General features: G+C 40.5%; 1 protein-coding gene across 1 annotated transcript; it reads left to right on the top strand.

Moving 5' to 3' along the window:
• The first annotated feature begins 6,975 nt into the window (after positions 1–6,975).
• Positions 6,976–18,714, top strand: STEEP1 (STING1 ER exit protein 1). Its single transcript, XM_060756020.2, has 7 exons — positions 6,976–7,154; positions 9,815–9,932; positions 10,218–10,259; positions 13,569–13,707; positions 14,255–14,344; positions 16,181–16,273; positions 18,409–18,714. Exons 1-7 carry the CDS (start codon positions 7,031–7,033, stop codon positions 18,469–18,471), a joined length of 669 nt encoding a protein of 222 aa, XP_060612003.1. The 5' UTR covers positions 6,976–7,030; the 3' UTR covers positions 18,472–18,714.
• The last annotated feature ends 1,177 nt before the right edge of the window (positions 18,715–19,891 follow it).

Raw genomic sequence — 19,891 nt, 5'->3', positions numbered from 1 at the left:
GAAGGCAGCGCTCGCAGCCGTGACGTCATCCGCTCTGGGCGATACCAAGGCGCGGGCGAATAAAGGGGGGGAAATGGGAAGGAACCATAATAGTCATGGCATAGAATGGCGCAGGGGAAGCTTCTCTTCTATAATAATAATAACAATAATAACTATTATAATAAATATAATAAATATAATATATAATATAATAGTACAGGGATGGCTTCTCTTCTAAAATAATATAATACACAGGGAAGAGGCGGGGCTAGCGGCCAGCGAATCACATCGCGGGAAGGACACAAAGGGGCGTGGCTTCCGCAGGCTTGGAAAGAGAGCTCTCAAAGCGCTGACGTCATCCTCTCTGAGCGATACCAACAAGCGGTGAATAAAGGGGGGGAAATAGGTGGAAGGAACCATAATAGCCATGGCATAGAATACTGCAGGGGGAGCTAATAATAATAAATAGAATAATAATAATAATAATAATAATAATAATAATAATAATAATGATAATTAATATGATAGTGCAGGGAAGCCTCTATTCTAAAATAATAATAATAATAATAATAATAAATATAAATATAAAAATATAATATAATTGTGCAGGGGAAACATAATAATAATACATATAATAATAGCAAATATATTAGTGCAGAGGAAGCTTCTCTTCTAAAATAAATATTATATATATATATATATATATATATTTGCTCGGGGGGGGGAACTCTTTTTCTATGATAATCAAAATATTGTGATAATAATATAGTGCAGGGGTAGCTTCTCTTCTAAAATAATAATGATAATGAATATGATAGTGCAGGGAAGCTTCTCTTCTGAAATAATAATAATAATAAGAAGAAGAAGAATATGATTGTGCAGGGAAGCTTCTCTTTTAAAATAATAATAATTATAATAAATATATAATAATAAATATATAAATTTATGGAACACTTTGAAGAACAAGCCCTGGAGATAGCAACCAAAAAGCCCACGATATGGTTCAGAGATGTGGATGACACCTTCACCATTTGGAGCCATGGAGAAGAAGAACTCAACAGGTTCCTGGAACATCTCAACAGCATCCACCCAAACATCCAGTTCACCATGGAAAAAGAAAATGAAGGAAGACTGCCTTTTCTAGATGTCCTCATCATCCGCAAACCAGATCCACAATTGGGTCACACCGTCTACAGAAAACCCACACACACAGATAGATATCTACATAAAAACTCCAACCATCACCCAAGTCAAAAAAGAAGCACCATTCAAGCTCTGGCAGACCGTGCAAAGAGAATCTGTGAACCCCACCTCCTCCAAGAGGAACTGAACCCCCTCAACTGGGCTCTCCAGGCCAATGGAGACTCCACCTCAGACATCAGAAGAGCTGCAAGACCACCGAGAAGAAGCCACGAGAGTCAAGACGAAGACCCACCCAGAGGAAAAGTGTTCTTGCCAGACATCAAGGGAACCACTGACCACATAGGGAAGCTGATGAGGAAACACAACATACAAACAATCTACAGACCCACCAAGAAAATCCAACCAATGCTCCGTTCAGCAAAGGACAAGAGGGATCCTCTCACCTCTGCAGGAGTCTACCGTATCCCATGCAGCTGTGGAGAAGTCTACATAGGGACCACCAAATGCAGCGTTGTCCAAACACGAATCAAGGAACATGAAAGGCACTGCAGACTACTCCAACCAGAGAAGTCAGCCATAGCAGAGCACCTGATGAACCAACCTGGACACAGCAGATTATTATTTGAGAACACAGAAATGCTGGACCACTCTCACAACCACCAGGTCAGACTACACAGAGAAGCCATTGAAATCCACAAGAAGCATGTGGACAATTTCAACAGAAAGGAAGAGACCATGAAAATGAACAAAATCTGGCTACCAGTATTAAAAAAACTCTAAAATCACAACAGCAAAACAACAGAGAGGAAACAACCAGGCACATCTTAACACCTCCCAGCAAGAGATTTTCCCAGGCTCAGGCAGGCCTTCAAATGCTAATGAAGGTGGTCAGTTGAAACATTCACACCTAGCTCCAGCAGGGAAGAGCTCCTTGCCCCACCCCAGCCATTGTCCTAATTCCAACAGACCTCACTACCTCTGAGGATGCTTGCCATAGATGCAGGCGAAACGTCAGGAGAAATGCCTCTAGAACATAGCCCTATAACCCGAAAAAACCTACAAGAACCTAAATATATAAATATAATATAATTGTGCAGGGGAAACTTCTCTTCTGAAACAATAATAATACATATAATAATAATAAATATAATAGTGCAGAGGAAGCGTCTCTTCTAAAATAAATATAAATAATAAATAATAATAAATATAGTTGCTCAGCGGGATCTTTTTTTCTATGATGATGATGATGATGATAATAATAATAATAATAATAATAATATTTATTTATAGTGTCAGGAGTGAACCAAATAATAATAATAATAATAATAATAATAATAATAATAAATATAATCAAAATATAATAATAATAATAATAATAATAATAATAATAATAATAAAGGTCAGGGGTAGCTTCTCTTCTAAAATAATAATCTATATAAATAAAAATGTAATGTTCGTTCGTGCTACCATCAGAACTCAAAAACCACTGAGGGAATTGACACCAAATTTGGACACAAGACACCTAACAACCCAGTGTATGTCCTGCACTCAAAAAAATTGATTTTGAGATTTCGGAATTGGTGGTGCTGGGATTTATAGTTTACCTACAATCAAAGAGCATTCTGAACTCCACCAATGATGGAATTGAACCAAACATGGCATACAGGACTTCCATGACCAACAGAACACATTGGAAGGGTTTGGTGGGCATTGACCTTGAGTTTGGGAGTTGTAGTTCACCTACATCCAGAGAGCACTGTGGACTCAAACAATGATGGATCTGGACCAAACCTGACACAAATATTCCATATGCCCAGATATGAACACAGATGGAGTTTGGAGGAAATAGACCTTGACGTTTGGGATTTGTAGTTACTGGGATTTATAGTTCACAACAATTAAAGACCATTCTGAAACCCACAAACGACAGAAATGGGGCAAACTTCCCACACAGAACCCCCATGACCAACGCAAAATACTTAAGGCCATCCAGTCCAACTCCCTTCACCAGGGCAAGAAAACGTAATCAGAGCCCTCCTGACAAAGAGCCATCCAACCATAGATAGATAGATATGATTCTCACACACACACACACAGATATAGTATCATAGATTTGAAAGGGACCCCTAAAGAAGGACTATGATATGTTGCATGTTCCAGAGTAGGCAAACCAGACAATCTCCACATCAACACTGACAAAGAAACAACAAGAAATACTGTTTACCCACAAGCAGAAAGACATTACATATATTAGAAACCAACACTTTCTCATTACTTTATTTTCCAGATCAACAGACTGGGCCACAGCAATGCATGGCAGGGGACAGCTAGTATAATAATAATTAGAGATCCCTTGCCACGCGTTGCTGTGTCCCAGTCTGGTGATATGGAAAATCAAGTAATTAGAAAGTGCTGGTTTCTAATCTATGAAATGTCTTTATGCTTGTGGGTAAATAGTATTTCTTGATGTTTGACAGTGTTGACGTAGAGATTGTCTGGTTTGCTTACTCTGGAACATGCAACATAGAATTGTCCTTCTTTAGGAGTCCCTTTCAAATCTATAATACTTTATCTGTGTGTGTGTGAATCATATATATCCATCTCTATCTATGGCTCAGTAGCTCTCTGTCAGGAGGGCTTTGCTGATGTTTTCTTGCCCTGGTGAAGGGAGTTGGACTGGGTGGCCTTGAGTATTTTCTGTTGGTTATGGTGGTTCTGTGTGGGAAGTTTGCCCCAGTTCTGTCATTCGTGGGGTTTATTCAGAATGGTCTCTGATTGTAGGTGAACTATAAATCCCAGTAACTACAACTCCCAAATGCCAAGGTCTATTTCCCCCAAACTCCACCAGTGTTCATATTTGGACATATGGAATATTTGTGCCAAGTTGGTCCAGATCCATCATTGTTGGAGTCCACAGTGCTCTCTGGATGTAAGTGAACTACAACTCCCAAACTCAAGGTCAATGCCCACTAAACCCTACTAGTGTTGGTCATGGGAGTTCTGTCTGCCAAGTTTGGTTCAATTCCATTGTTCAGAATGCTGTTTGATTGAAGGTGAACTATAAATCCCAGCAACTACAACTCCCAAAGGAAAAATCATAATTTTTTGAGTGATGGTCACTCCTTCCATTGTGAGACGTTTCGTTGCCAAATTTAGTGTGATTTCGTTCATTGGTTCTTTTGTTTTTAAGGTACTCATTATGCACAGAGCATTTATATATATATTATATATAGAAGAGATAGATAGATAGATGGATGGATGGATGGATGGATAGATAGATAGATAGATAGATAGATAGATAGATAGATAGATAGATAGATAGATAGATGTTGTTGTTGTTCATTCGTTCAGTCGTCTCCGACTCTTCATGACCTCATGGACCAGCCCACGCCAGAGCTCCCTGTTGGCTGTCACCATCCCCAGCTCCTTCAAGGTGAGTCCAGTCCCTTCAAGGATACCATTCTTCCGCCTTGCACTTGGATGGCCCCTCTTCCTTTTACCTTCCACTTTCCCCAGCATCATTGTCTTCTCTAGGCTTTGCTGTCTCCTCATGATGTGGCCAAAGGACTTCAGCTTTATCTCTAGTCTCCTTCCCTCCAATGAGCAGTCGGGCTTTTATTTCCTGGAGGATGGACTGGTTGGATCTTCTCGCAGTCCAAGGCACTCTCAGCACTTTCCTCCAACACCACAGCTCAAAAGCGTCTCTCTTCCTTCGCTCAGCCTTCCCGAAGGTCCAGCTCTCACATCCGTAGGTGACTACAGGGAAGACCATGGCTTTGACGAGGCAATGGATCTTGGTGTCCAGTCTGATGTCTCTACTCTTCACTATTTTATCGAGACTGGACCTTGCTCTCCTCCCAAGAAGGAAGTGTCTCCTGATTTCCTGGCTACAGTCTGCATCTGCACTCATCTTTGCACCTAGAAATACGAACCCTGTCACGGCCTCCACATTTTCTCCCTCTATTTCCCAGTTGTGAATCATTCTTGTTGCCATAATCTTGGTTTTTTTGACGTTTAGCTGCAACCCGGCTTTTGCGCTTTTTTCTTTCACCTTGATGAGAAGGCTCCTCAGCTCCTCCTCGCTTTCGGCCATCAGAGTGGTATCATCTGCATATCTGAGGTTGTTAATGTTTCTTCCAGCAATTTTCACCCCAGCTTTGCATTCATCCAGCCCCGCACATCCTCGCATGATGTGTTCTGCATACAAGTTAAAAAGGTTGGGTGAGAGGATGCAGCCTTGCCGTACGCCTTTCCCAATCTTGAACCAGTCTGTTGTTCCGTGGTCAGTTCTGACTGTGGCTCCTTGGTCCTTGTACAGATTCCTCAGGAGAGAGACAAGGTGACACTTGGGATGCCCATCCCACCAAGAACTTGCCACAATTTATTATGATCCACACAGTCAAAGACTTTAGAATAGTCAATGAAGCAGAAGTAGATGTTTTTCTGAAACTCCCTGCCTTTCTCCATTCTCCAGCATACGGATATTGGCAATCTGGTCTCTGGTTCCTCTGCCTTTTCTAAACCCAGCTTGAACATCTGGCAACTCTCGCTCCATGTATTGCTGGAGTCTTCCTTGCAGGATCTTGAGCATTACCTTACTGGCATGAGAAATAAGGGCCACTGTACGGAAGTTGGAGCAGATAGATAGATAGATAGATAGATAGATAGGTAGGTAGATAGGTAGGTAGATAGGTAGGTAGGTAGGTAGATAGGTAGGTAGATAGGTAGGTAGATAGGTAGGTAGGTAGGTAGATAGGTAGGTAGGTAGGTAGATAGGTAGGTAGGTAGGTAAGTAGATAGATAGGTAGGTAGGTAGGTAGATAGGTAGGTAGGTAGGTAGGTAGGTAGATAGGTAGGTAGGTAGGTAGATAGGTAGGTAGATAGGTAGGTAGGTAGATAGGTAGGTAGGTAGGTAGGTAAATAGGTAGGTAGATAGGTAGGTAGGTAGGTAGGTAGATAGATAGGTAGGTTGATAGTTAGGTAGGTAGGTAGATAGGTGGATAGGTAGATAGATAGGTAGGTAGGTTGATAGGTAGGTAGGTAGGAAGGTAGGTAGATAGGTAGGTAGGTAGATAGATAGGTAGGTTGATAGGTAGGTAGGTAGATAGGTAGGTAGGTAAGTAGATAGATAGGTAGATAGGTAGATAGGTAGGTAGGTAGGTAGATAGGTAGGTAGGTAGGTAGATAGGTAGGTAGGTAGGTAGGTAGGTAGATAGGTAGGTAGGTAGGTAGATAGGTAGGTAGATAGGTAGGTAGGTAGATAGGTAGGTAGGTAGGTAGGTAAATAGGTAGGTAGATAGGTAGGTAGATAGATAGGTAGGTTGATAGTTAGGTAGGTAGGTAGATAGGTGGATAGGTAGATAGATAGGTAGGTAGGTTGATAGGTAGGTAGGTAGGAAGGTAGGTAGATAGGTAGGTAGGTAGATAGATAGGTAGGTTGATAGGTAGGTAGGTAGATAGGTAGGTAGGTAAGTAGATAGATAGGTAGATAGGTAGATAGGTAGGTAGGTAGGTAGATAGGTAGGTAGGTAGGTAGATAGGTAGGTAGGTAGGTAGGTAGGTAGGTAAGTAGATAGATAGATAGATAGATAGGTAGATAGGTAGGTAGATAGGTAGATAGGTAGGTAGATAGGTAGGTAAGTAGAAAGATAGATAGGTAGGTAGATAGGTAGGTAGGTAGGTAGGTAGGTAGGTGGATGGATGGATGGATGGATGGATGGATGGATGGATGGATGGATGGATGATCATACTGATGAGGCGAAGAAGAGCGCGGCTCCTTTAAGAGCCTTTCCTCCTTCCCTGCGGAGGCGGCGCCAAGCAACCGGAAGCGGGCCCGGGCAGGGGTTGCTAGGCGCCGGGCTGTTCCCTGGCCCTGCCTCCCCCCCCCCCCCGCTCCCTCTCCGCAGCCATGCCCAAGGTGGTCTCCCGCTCGGTGGTGTGCTCGGACACGCGCGACAGAGAGGAGTACGACGACGGGGAGAAGCCCCTCCACGTCTACTACTGCCTCTGCGGGCAGATGGTCCTCGTCCTGGGTAGGCAGCCGTCTGCACTGGGACACTATCGCGCTTCTGGCCCGCTTGGCCTGCTATGCCATCCTAGGCGGTTGCAGAAGAAGAAGAATGCCACTCACTGTTGTTGTTGTTGTTGTTGTGCCAGAGTCTTTGCAGTTGGATCCTATTATTTGTTGTTGTTGTTACTTTTCCATTGTTGTTAATACATTGTTGTTGTTACTTTGTCATTGGTGAACAACACTATGGAATCCAGAGAACAAATACAGCTTGGCACCACTTTCATAATAATAATAAGAATGTTTATTATTATTATTCTATTCATTATCCTGCTTTCCTCTCCTGAAAGGGACTCAAAGCAGCTATTATTATTATTATTATTATTATTATTATTTATGTTATTGTTATTATTGCACACTGCCCTCCAGGGAATGAAGACAGCTTGGCACCACTTTCATAATAAGATTATTATTATTATTATTATTATTATTATTCATTATCCTGCTTTCCTCTCCTAAAAGGGACTCAAAGCAGCTATTATTATTATTATTATTATTATTATTATTATTATTATCGTTGTTATTGCACACTGCCCACCGGGGAATGAAGACAGCTTGGCACCACTTTCATAATAACATTATTGTTGATGTTATTATTACTAATATTATCTTAATTAACCTGCTTTCCTCTCCTAAAAGGGACTCAATGCAATTATTATTATTATTATTATTTATGTTATTGTTATTATTGCACACTGCCCACCGGGGAATGAAGACAGCTTGGCACCACTTTCATAATAAGATTATTATTATTATTATTACTATTATTATATTTATTATCCTGCTTTCCTCTCCTAAAAGGGACTCAATGCAGTTATTATTATTATTATTAATAATGTTATTGTTATTATTTCACACTGCCCACCAGGGAATGAAGACAGCTTGGCATCACTTTCTGTTGTTGTTGTTAATTGCACACTGCCATTGCTGAATGCTATGGAATCCTAGGAGGCTGCACCGCAGAGTGAAGACAGCTTGGCACCACTTTCATAATAAGAATACCATTATTATTATTATTATTACTATTATTACTATTACTATTATTATTATTATTATTATTATTATTACTGTTGTTGTTATTAACGTTATAATTGCTATTTCACACTACCATTGCTGAATGCTATGGAATCCTAGGAGGCTGCACCGCAGAATGAAGACGGCTTTACACCACTTTCATAATAAGAATACTATTATTATTACTACTATTATTATATTCATTATCCTGCTTTCCTCTCCTAAAAGGGACTCAATGCAGCTATTATTATTATTATTATTATTATTATTTATGTTATTGTTATTATTGCACACTGCCCACCGGGGAATGAAGACAGCTTGGCACCACTTTCATAATAAGAATATTAATATTATTTTTATTATTACATTCATTATCCTGCTTTCCTCTCCTAAAAGGGACTCAATTCAGCTATTATTATTATTATTATTATTATTGATGTTATAATTGTTATTGCACACTGTCCACCGGGGAATGAAGACAGCTTGCCACCACTTTCATAATAAGATTATTATTATTATTATTATTATTATTATTACTATTACTACTACTACTACTATATTCATTGTCCTGCTTTCCTCTCCTAAAAGGGACTCATTGAAACTATTATTATTATTGTTATCGTTGTTATTGCACACTCCCATTGCTAGAACATTAAGATCGTCTGGGGAGGCCCTGCTCTCGATCCTGCCTGCGTCACAGGCGCACTTGGCGGGGACGAGAGACAGGGCCTTCTCAGTGGTGGCCCCTCGGCTATGGAATGCCTTGCCGGCAGACATCAGACAGGCACCTTCGTTGCTGACGTTTCGGAGAATGGTTAAGACCTGGCTTTATGAACAAGCGTTTGGCTAAGCAATGCAACCAATCAAGGAAGACGGTAAATGGAACATAGGAACGGCACATGGACTATGAGAATGGATCTGATTTCAACTGAGGCATTATATATGTTGTTTTGTTGATTTGTCCTGTCTGATTGTTAATTGTTGTGGATCGATGTGTTGATCCTGTTGTTGCATTGTTATGTTTTAATTGCACTGTAAACCGCATTGAGTCGCCTGTTAAGGGCTGAAAAATGCGGTATAAAAATGAAGCAAATAAATAAATAAATAAATAAATGCTATGGAATCCTAGGAGGCTGCACCGCAGAATGAAGACAGCTTGGCACCACTTTCATAACAAGAATACTATTATTATCATCATCATCATCATCATCATTATTATCATTATTTTACTGACACAAAACCACAGTATGTCACAGCAAACGAGATCTATATGCTAGATTTTGTATTTTGAAAAATCACAAGTCAAACACTTCCCAAGTATCTAGGACTGTGTGATTTATTATTATTATTATTATTATTATTATTATTATTATATTTATTACCCTGCTTTCCTCTCATAAAAGAGATTCAAAGCAGCTATTATTTATTATTGTTAATATAACGTTAACTGTTACTGCTGAATGTTATGGAATCCAAGGGGCCTCCAGCATCTTCACTGAGTGCATCTCCACTGGGGAATTAATGCAGTTTGGCACCACTTGTAAACTGCCTTCTGTTATTGTCCCTTGGACATCCTTTCTTAATTGGCCTTAAATGCCCTTTCCTTTGCAGACTGCCAGCTGGAGAAGCTGCCCATGCGCCCCAGGGACCGGTCCCGGGTGATCGATGCCGCCAAACACGCTCACAAGTTCTGCAACACCGAGGAAGAGGAGAACGTTTACCTGCGCAGGTGAGGAGGGGGCCCACGCTCCCAGGACTGCATTAATGCTATAGCGTAGATGCGTGAGCACAATAGCTGCTCTGAGTCTCCTTTGTGGAGAAACAAGGCAGGGTATAAATAAACATAATAATAATAAGAAAAATGCACCAAGAATGCTTTATTATTTTCTTAATCGATTAATGATAATTAAATACAGGTTTCAAAGGATAGAGTTCATTTAGTACTTCAGTGCAGTTCTTCTTTGGTTTCTTTTATCCATTTAACTAACGCTGTTTTCCTCCTTCCTGTTTCCAGGCCAGAAGGTATTGAGCGGCAATACAGGAAAAAGTGTGGAAAGTGAGTATTCTGTTATTATAATCATCATCATCATTATCATCATCATATTATTATTATTATTATATTGCTATTATTATAAATATATTGTTATTATTATGTAATTATATTGTATTGTTATTGTATTGTTGTTATTATATTATTATCATATTATTATTATCAGCCACTGCCAGAAGGGACAGAGAGTTTCATCTATGCTGATGACTGTGCCATTACTGCTCAAGCAGGGAGCTTTGAGATGGTTGAACAGAAGCTCTCCGAAGCTCTAGGTGCTCTTACTGCCTATTACAGGGAAAACCAACTGATCCCTAACCCATCTAAAACACAGACATGTGCCTTTCACCTTAAGAACAGACAAGCATCCTGAGCTCTGAGGATTATTACCTGGGAAGGAATCCCACTGGAGCATTGCAGCGCACCCAAATACCTGGGAGTCACTTTGGACCGTGCTCTGACCTACAAGAAGCATTGCCTGAACATCAAACAAAAAGTGGGTGCTAGAAACAACATCATACGAAAGCTGACTGGCACAACCTGGGGATCACAACCAGACACAGTGAAGACATCTGCCCTTGCGCTATGCTACCCTGCTGCTGAGTATGCATGCCCAGTGTGGAACACATCTCACCACACTAAAACAGTAGATGTGGCTCTTCATGAGACATGCCGCATTATCACGGGGTGTCTGCGCCCTACACCACTGCAGAAATTACACTGCTTAGCCGGTATTGCACCACCTGACATCCGCCGGGAAGTAGCAGCCAAGAGTGAAAGGACCAAGGCAGAGACATCTCCAGCTCATCCCCTGTTTGGGTATCAGCCAGCACGTCAACGACTTAAATCAAGACATAGTTTTCTTGGATCTACAGAGACACTCGCTGGAACACCCCAGCAAGCGAGAGTCCAAAAGTGGCAGGCCCAAACCCAGCACCTCAATTCATGGGTGATACCAGATGAGAGACTCCCCCCTGGGCACACAGAGGACTGGGCGACTTGGAAGGCACTGAACAGACTGCGCTCTGGCACCACGAGATGCAGAGCCAACCTTAAGAAATGGGGCCACAAAGTAGAATCCTCGGCATGCGAGTGTGGAGAAGAGCAAACCACTGACCACCTGCTGCAATGCACCCTGAGCCCTGCCACATGCACAAGGGAGGACCTTCTTGCGGCAACACCAGAGGCACTCCAAGGGGCCAGATACTGGTCAAAGGACATATAACCAAATACCAAATTTGCAAAATCTGTGTGGTTTTTTTTTTCTTTTTTCTTTTTCTTTCTAATCTCTATGTTTGTTTTTGCTCTGTTAGAATTGTAATACAATGGTTGCTGGTGACACGATAAATAAATAAAATTATTATAATCTTCATTAAGTCAGACTTGGCCATGGTAGTCCTCTCTCTGGTTACATCCTGAAAGACTACTGCAGCGTGCTTTACATGGGGCTGCCTTTGAAGACAACAACAACAACAGCTGCTTTTAGTCTGGGTTGTTGTAGGTTTTTCCGGGCTATATGGCCATGTTCTGGAGGCAATTTTTCTCCTGACGTTTCGCCTTGCATCTATGGCAAGCATCCTCAGAGGTAGTGAGGGTTCAGAATGCTCTTTGATTGTAGGTGAACTATAAATCCCTGCAACTACAACTCCCAAGTGACAAAATCAACCCCCCTCCCAAACCCATCAATATTCAAATTTGGGTGTATTGGTTATTTGTGCCCAATTTGGTCCAGTAAATACATCCTGCATATCAGATATTTACATTACAATTTGTAACAGGAGCAAAATTACAGTTGTGAAGTAGCAACAAAAATAATGTTATGGTTGGGGGTCACCACAACATGAGGAACTGTATTAAAGGGTTGGAGCATTAGGAAGGTTGAGAAACACTGGTATATTTCCTTGCAGAAAACAAAACAAAAATACTGTAATGTATGGGTTGTTGTAGGTTTTTTTCGGGCTATATGGCCATGGTCTAGAGGCATTCTCTCCTGACGTTTCGCCTGCATCTATGACAAGCATCCTCAGAGGTAGTGAGGTCTGTTGGAAGTAGGAAAGTGGGTTTATATATCTGTGGAATGACCAGGGTGGGACAAAGGACTTTAGTCTCTTAAATATAATAACCATTCATGGCATTCTTATTATTATTACAGCCGTGCCAAGCTGCCTTCATTCTCCTGTGTATCCCCTTAGGACTCCATACCATCCTTACAATAATAATAATTTCTGCTTTGAGTTTCTTTTAGGAAAGGAAAGCAGGATAATACATTTAATAATAATAATAATAATAATAATAATAATAATAATAATAATCAACAGCCCTCTTATTTGTCAAGTTGCCTTCATTCCTACACTTCCATAGCATTCATCAGTTGCAGTTAAAGTTACAATAATTAAAATAATCATAATTAGAGCTATAAGGAGAAGCAGGTTGTGAATCATAGAATCAAAGAGTTGGGAGAGACCTCCTGGGCCATCTAGTCCAACCCCATTCTGCCAAGAAGGAGGAATATTGCATTCAAATCACCCCTGACAGATGGCCACCCAGCCTCTGCTTAAAAGCCTCCAAAGAAGGAGCCTCCACCTCACTCAGGGGCAGAGAGTTCCACTGCTGAACGGCTCTCACAGTCAGGAAGTTCTTCCTCATGTTCAGATGGAACCTCCTCTCTTGTAGTTTGAAGCCATTCCTCCATTGCGTCCTAGTCTCCAGGGAAGCAGAAAGGAAGCTTGCTCCCTCCTCCCTGTGGCTTCCTCTCACATATTTATACATGGCTATCATATCTCCTCTCATCCTTCTCTTCTTCAGGCTAAACATGCCCAGCTCCTTAAGCCGCTCCTCATAGGGCTTGTTCTCCAGACCCTTGATCATTTTAGGCGCCCTCCTCTGGACACATTCCAGCTTAGAGTCAATATCTCTCTTCAATTGGGGACACAATATTCCAGGTGTAGTCTAACCAAAGCAGAATAGAGCATGGGGAGCATGACTTCCCTGGACCTAGACACTATGCTCCTCTTGATGCAGGCCAAAATCCCATTGGCTTTTTTTGCCGCCACATCACATTCCTGGCTCATGTTTAACTTGTTGTCCACGAGGACTCCAAGATCTTTTTCACACGTACTGCTCTCGAGCCAAGCATTGTCCCCCATTCGGTATCTTTGCATTTCGTTTCTCCTGCCAAAGTGGAGTCTCTTGCATTTGTTCCTGTTGAACTTCATTGTGTTAGTTTTGGCCTTTCATCTCTCTAATCTGTCAAGATACGTTGTTGTTGTTATTGTTATTGTTATAATGTGCAATTTTATAATATGCGACTATTCCTAGGTGCGGACTGCTCCTGTTCTACCAGCACCAGCAGAAGAATGCTCCGGTCACCTTCATTGTGGATGGGGCCGTGGTCAAGTTTGGGCAAGGCTTCGGCAAAACCAACATCTACACCCAGAAGCAAGAGCCCCCCAAGAAGGTCAGGAAATAATAATAATAATAATAATAATAATAATAATAATAATTTTATTTCTTACCTGCTCCTCCTTAAGGTGGGTCACAGCACAGTCCAAACACACAATCATTGCAAAAATTCTATTAACGCACTTTTTTTTTCATGTCAGGAGCAACTTGAGAAACTGCAAGTAGCTTCTGGTGTGAGAGAACTGTGTCGCCAATTGGCTGAGAAAGACGGTATACAAAATACAGTAAATAAATAAATAAACTGGCTGTCTGCAAAGACGTTGCCCAAAGGAACATTGCCCGGGCGTTTTGATGTTTGACCATCCTTGTGGGAGGCTTATCTCATATCTCCTTTGTATAGGGAGCTGGAGCTGACAGAGGGAGCTCATCCGCCCTCTCCCTGGAGAGCTCCAACACACATATTACAATATTTAAAAGTTTATGAAATATAACAACTACTTTCAAAGGAAGGATCACATAATGAAACGGGAAATGGCACTTTCAAACCAGGAACAGAACTGTTTTTCGAATTTTGGAGGCAACTAGATCTCTTTCCTTTCCAGGTGATGATGACGAAACGAACCAAGGATATGGGCAAGTTCAGCTCAGTGACTGTTTCCACGATTGACGAGGAAGAGGAAGAGATCGAAGCGGTGAGTTTGTTCTTCCTGATTTTTATCACAAGAAGCGTAAACTCCACATGTATGTAAAAGAAAATATTATTAAACTAGCTGTACCCGCCACGCGTTGCTGTGGCCAACCTTCCCTCCCTCTTTCTTTCCTTCCTTCCCTCTTTCCTTCCTTTCCCTTCCTATTTCTTTTCTTCTTTCTTCCATTTCTACCTGTTTCTATCCCCCTTTCTTTGTTCTTTGGTTACATCCTTCCTTCTCTCCTTCCTTCCTTCCCTGTCTTTAGTTCCTTCCCTGTCTTTTTCCTTTCACTTTTTTATTTCCTTCTCTCCTTCCTTGCTTCTCTATCTTTCTTTCCTTTCTTCTTTCCCTCCCTCCTTCCTTCCCCCCTTCATTCCTTCCCTCTTTACCTTCTTCTCTCGTTACTTCTTGACTGTCCCATTTAATTTGTATTATATAGTTATATATATATCGAACCTGCGACCTTTCGATCAACAAGCTCAGTGCTTTAACCCACTGCGCCACCGGGGGGCTCCCTATATATCATATTATATAGTAATCTATATAACAATATATAAAATATTGTATTTATATCTTACATAGAAAGAAGGAAAAGAAGAAGGAAGGAGGGACAGGAAGGAAGGAAAGGAAGGAGAAGGAGGGAGGGAAGGAGGGAAAGAAGGGAAGGAAGGAGGGGGATGAAGAAAGGAGGGAGGGAAGGAAATGAAGAAAGGGAAAGAAGGAGGAAAGGGAGGGAGGAAGAAAGGAAAAGAAGGAAAGGAAGAAGAAAGGAGGGACAGGAAGGAAGGGAAGGAGGGAAAGAAGGAAAGGAAGGAGAAGGAAGGAGGGAGGGACAGGAAGGGAGGAGGAGGGGAGCAAAGGAAGGGGAAGGAAGGAAGAAAAGGAAATAAAGGGAGGGAGTCCTTTTGAGTGGAGTGTGGCAGTCTGGATGTTAATAGGAGAGTGTGTGTGTGTGTTAAATGTGTGCTCGTGTTGCCGGAGACAGCCGAGCAGGTCAATCAGAAAGGAAAGAGTTAAAAAAGAAAGAAGGGTCTGCAGAAAGTTCCTCCCCCACCTGCTGACCTTCCTCGCCTCCTCCTCCTCCCCCCCTTCTTCCACTCTTCCACTCCAACAGAGAGGAGGAAGAGGAGGAGACTGCCCTCCTGAGATAGCAGGGAAAGAGAAGGGGCTCCATGCGACAAGCCTCCCCCTCCACTCTCATGGTGCCCACTCTCTCGTGTGTGTGTGTGTGTGTGTGTGTGTGTGTGTGTGTGTGGCCATTCACATGCGCCTGGTTTTAACAACCGGCTGTTTCTCCGTGAGGAGGAGGGGACATGGCCATGGGTCTCTTTGGAGACATGCAGTTCGGAAGTCCTTTTTCCTTTTTGTTTTCTTGGTTTTTTTGAGTGGAGAACATACATTGGGTTGTTAGGTGTCTTGAGTCCAAATTTGGTGCCAATTGCCCCAAGGGTTTTTCAGTTCTGTGAATACCACAAACGAACATTACATTTTATTTATATAGATTTCATTATATTATGTCTATATTATTATTATTATTGTGTTTATTTATACCCCCAATTTTTACTCTCCAGAAGCAGACTTTATTACTCAATAAAGAAATGTCTATAGTGCCTCCATGTTTTGTTATTTCCATAATTTTGCATATCCAATTCTTGCTGCTGTTGTCATACAAAGGAAGATTCTTTCTTGATGTTTCAATATTTATTTGTCTAAGAATCCCAAGAGGAAGAGTTCTGGTTCCAATGAAATTTCACATACAGTTCAGTTTATTTGTTCTTGCTGCCGAGTGTTTCTCGCGATTGCAGACACAATAACGTCCGTCTTGGGTTGTCTTTCCAGCGAGAAATTGCAGACTCGTACGCGCAGAATGCCAAAGTGATTGAGAAGCAGCTCGAGCGGAAGGGCATGAGCAAAAGGCGGCTGCAGGAGCTGGTGAGTCTCGTTTCATCCCTCTTCCTTCCCTTAGTCCTATCGCTCTATTATTATGTTCTATATACATAGCAACACAACACACATGCACATGAGGTCCAAGTGCCTGGGCTTCGTTTCTGAATATCAGGCTCTTCCCAAGGGCCTAGGATAGTAGAGATATCATTAGGTTATTATTATTATTATTATTATTATTATTATTATTATTATTATTTACAAGTACAATGCAACACAGCACGCATGCACTGTCCAAGTGTCTGGGCTTCGTTTCTGAATATCAGGCTGTTTCCAAGGGCCTAGGAATAGTAGCGGTATTATTAGGTTATTATTATTATTAGAGATATATTAATGTTATTGTTATTATTTTCTGTGCACATAACAGCACAGCACAAATGCACATGAGGTCCAAGTGTCTGGGGTTCGTCTCTGAATATCATGGCTCTTCCCAAGGGCCTAGGATATTATTATTATTATTAGTAGTAGTAGAGATATATTAATGTTATTGTTATTATTTTCTATGTACATAACAGCACAGCACAAATGCACATGAGGTCCAAGTGTCTGGGTTTCGTTTCAGAATATCAGGCTCTTTCCAAGGGCCTAGGATCTTAGAGGTATTATTAGGTTATTTTATATATATGGTAAAGCTTTCCCCTGACATTAAGTCCAGTCGTGTCCAACTCTGGGATTCTGGTGCTCATCTCCATTTCTAAGCCGAAGAGCCGGCATTGTCCATAGACACCTCCAAGGTTATGTGGCCAGCATGACTGCATGGAGTGCCGTTACTTTCCCGCTGGAACGGTACCTATTGATCTACTCACATTTGCATGTTTTCAAACTGCTAGGTTGGCAGAAGCTGGGGCTGACAGCGGGAGTTCACGCCGCTCCCCGGATTTGAACCTGCGACCTTTTGGTTATATATATATATACACACACACACACACACACACACAGCAACACAACACACATGCACATGAGGTCCAAGTGTCTGGGCTTCGTTTCTGAATATCAGGTTCTTCCCAAGGGCCTAGGATATTAGAGGTATTATTAGGTTTATATATATATATATATATATATATATATATATATATATATATATATATATATAGATTTATTTACATGTACTCTTCCCAAGAGCCTAGGATATTAGAAGTATTATTAGATTATTATTATTATTATTATTATTATTATTATTATATTTATTATTTTCCTAACACCCAGCACACATTATTATTATTATTATTATTATTATTATTATTATTATTATCTATGTACATAACAACATACATGCACATGAGGTTCAAGTGTCTGGGCTTCATTTCTGAATATCAGGCTCTTCCCAAGGGCATAGGATATTAGAGTTATTATTAGATTATTATTATTATTATTATTATTATTATTATTATTACTATTATTTTGTTTACATGTACATAGCAACAATGCACACATGCACATGAGGTTCAAGTTTCTGGGCTTCATTTCTGAATATCAGGTTCTTCCCAAGGGCCTAGGATATTGGAGGTATTATTAGGTTATTATACTATATATATATATATATATCTACATGTACTCTTCCCAAGGGCATTTGATATTAGAAATATTCTTAGATTATTATTATTATTATTATTATTATTATTATTATTATTATTATTGTCCTAACACTCTCTTACACACACACACACACACACACACACATTATTATTATTATTATTAGAGATATATTAATGTTATTGTTATTATTTTCTATGTACATAACAGCACAGCACAAATGCACAAGAGGTCCAAGTGTCTGGGGTTTGTCTCTGAATATTGGGCTCTTCCCAAGGGCCTAGGATATTGATATTATTATTATTATTATTATTATTATTATTATTATTATTATTATTATTATTAGAGATACATTAATGTTATTGTTATAGCACACCAATAAGGCCAGGAAAAACCCAGCAAAGTGCCTTCTAGGGCTATTCAGAAAAGATATTGATCAGGAAGATAAAGAAATATGCCAATGCAGATTTGATGCAGCAAGAATATATATGTGTGTGTGTGTGTGTGTGAGTGAATTAATGAATAAAGGAGTGAATACATGCATTCTTTTTCTTTCTTCCTTCATTTATTTCTGTTTTGTTTTCAATCAGGCTGAGCTGGAAGCAAAGAAGGCCAAAATGAAAGGCACCCTGATCGACAACCAGTTCAAATGAGAAGCGGAGTCACTCCTATTTGAAAGTCTTGTGATTGCCTTTCAACATCCGGGCGCATCCACAGCAAGGCGATTGCCTGACAGATTTTGTATTTTATCTATGCAGACATGTTTGAGTCTTAAGAAATAGGGCTTCCTTTATTTCCTTGGGTCGGTTGGGCTGTGTTCCTTATTTGTATATTTTCGTGTAAACACAACACAAACAAAAGTTTGCAGAAAAATAAATAAATCCCTGTTAAAGGTTGGTTGGTTGATTTGTGGTGTATTATTTGCATCCATGATTCATAGCAAAATGCTTAATTATCGTGTTTTCCTGCACCCAAATAAAAATGTATAGTTGTATTTAAAATGTATTGTCAAAGGCTTTCATGGCTGGAATCACTAGGTTCTTGTAGGTTTTTTCGGGCTATAGAGCCATGTTCTAGAGGCATTTCTCCTGACGTTTCGCCTGCATCTATGGCAAGCATCCTCAGAGGTAGTGAGGTCTGTTGGAAGTAGGAAAATGGGTTTATATATCTATGGAAAAATGTCCAGGGTGGGACAAAAGACTCTTGTCTGCTGGAGCTAGGTGTGGATGTTTCAACTGACCACCTTCATTAGCATTTGAAGGCCTGCCTGAGCCTGGGAAAATGTTCTGTTGAGAGGTGTTAAGATGTGCCTGGTTGTTTCCTCTCTGCTGTTTTGCTGTTGTAATTTTGGAGTTTTTAAATACTGGTAATTACAACAGCAAAACAGCAGTGAGGAAACAGCCAGGCACATCTTAACACCTCTCAACAGAACATTTTCCCAGGCTCAGGCAGGCCTTCAAATGCTAATGAAGGTGGTCAGTTGAAACATTCACACCTAGCTCCAGCAGAGAAGAGCTCTTTGCCCCACCCCAGCCATTCCACAGATATATAAACCCATTGTCCTATATTTAAAATGTTTTTATTTCCAAGCCGACTACATTATACAAAACACTCAAGCAATAGATGAAAGAAGGATGAGGTTTGTGCATTCACAGTGCTCTGATCTATTCAGAGTCCAACAGTAATATATGCACAAATAATATAATAATAATATAACTTTATTTATAATCCGCTCTCTCTCCCTGAAGGGACTCAGGGCGGTTTACAAAAATAACAAAATGGCAAACATTCAATGCCCTAAAACAAATAGACAATCAAAGTAAAACATAAAATAACATAAACTCAATCCAATTTATAAGCTAACTTCTAATACTTTGTACACATCATTGTCAAATACTGTCCTGAAGTATGGTCTGGAATTCTTGCCCACAATATTGCATAAGGGAACTTTTCCAATGTTGGAGAAATCTTCTACATCCCAAATTTCTGACATGCTGCAGCCAGGCTTAGATCTCTCAAATAAGACATTTTGTGTACCTCTTGTAAAGGTGGGGAGATATAGATATAACATTT

This window comes from Anolis sagrei, chromosome 10 (genome assembly GCF_037176765.1).
Source record: "Anolis sagrei isolate rAnoSag1 chromosome 10, rAnoSag1.mat, whole genome shotgun sequence".
In the NCBI taxonomy this organism is placed as follows: Eukaryota; Metazoa; Chordata; class Lepidosauria; order Squamata; family Dactyloidae; genus Anolis; species Anolis sagrei.
Note: the sequence above shows the minus strand (reverse complement) of the source record. Positions and strands in the feature narration are given on the sequence as shown.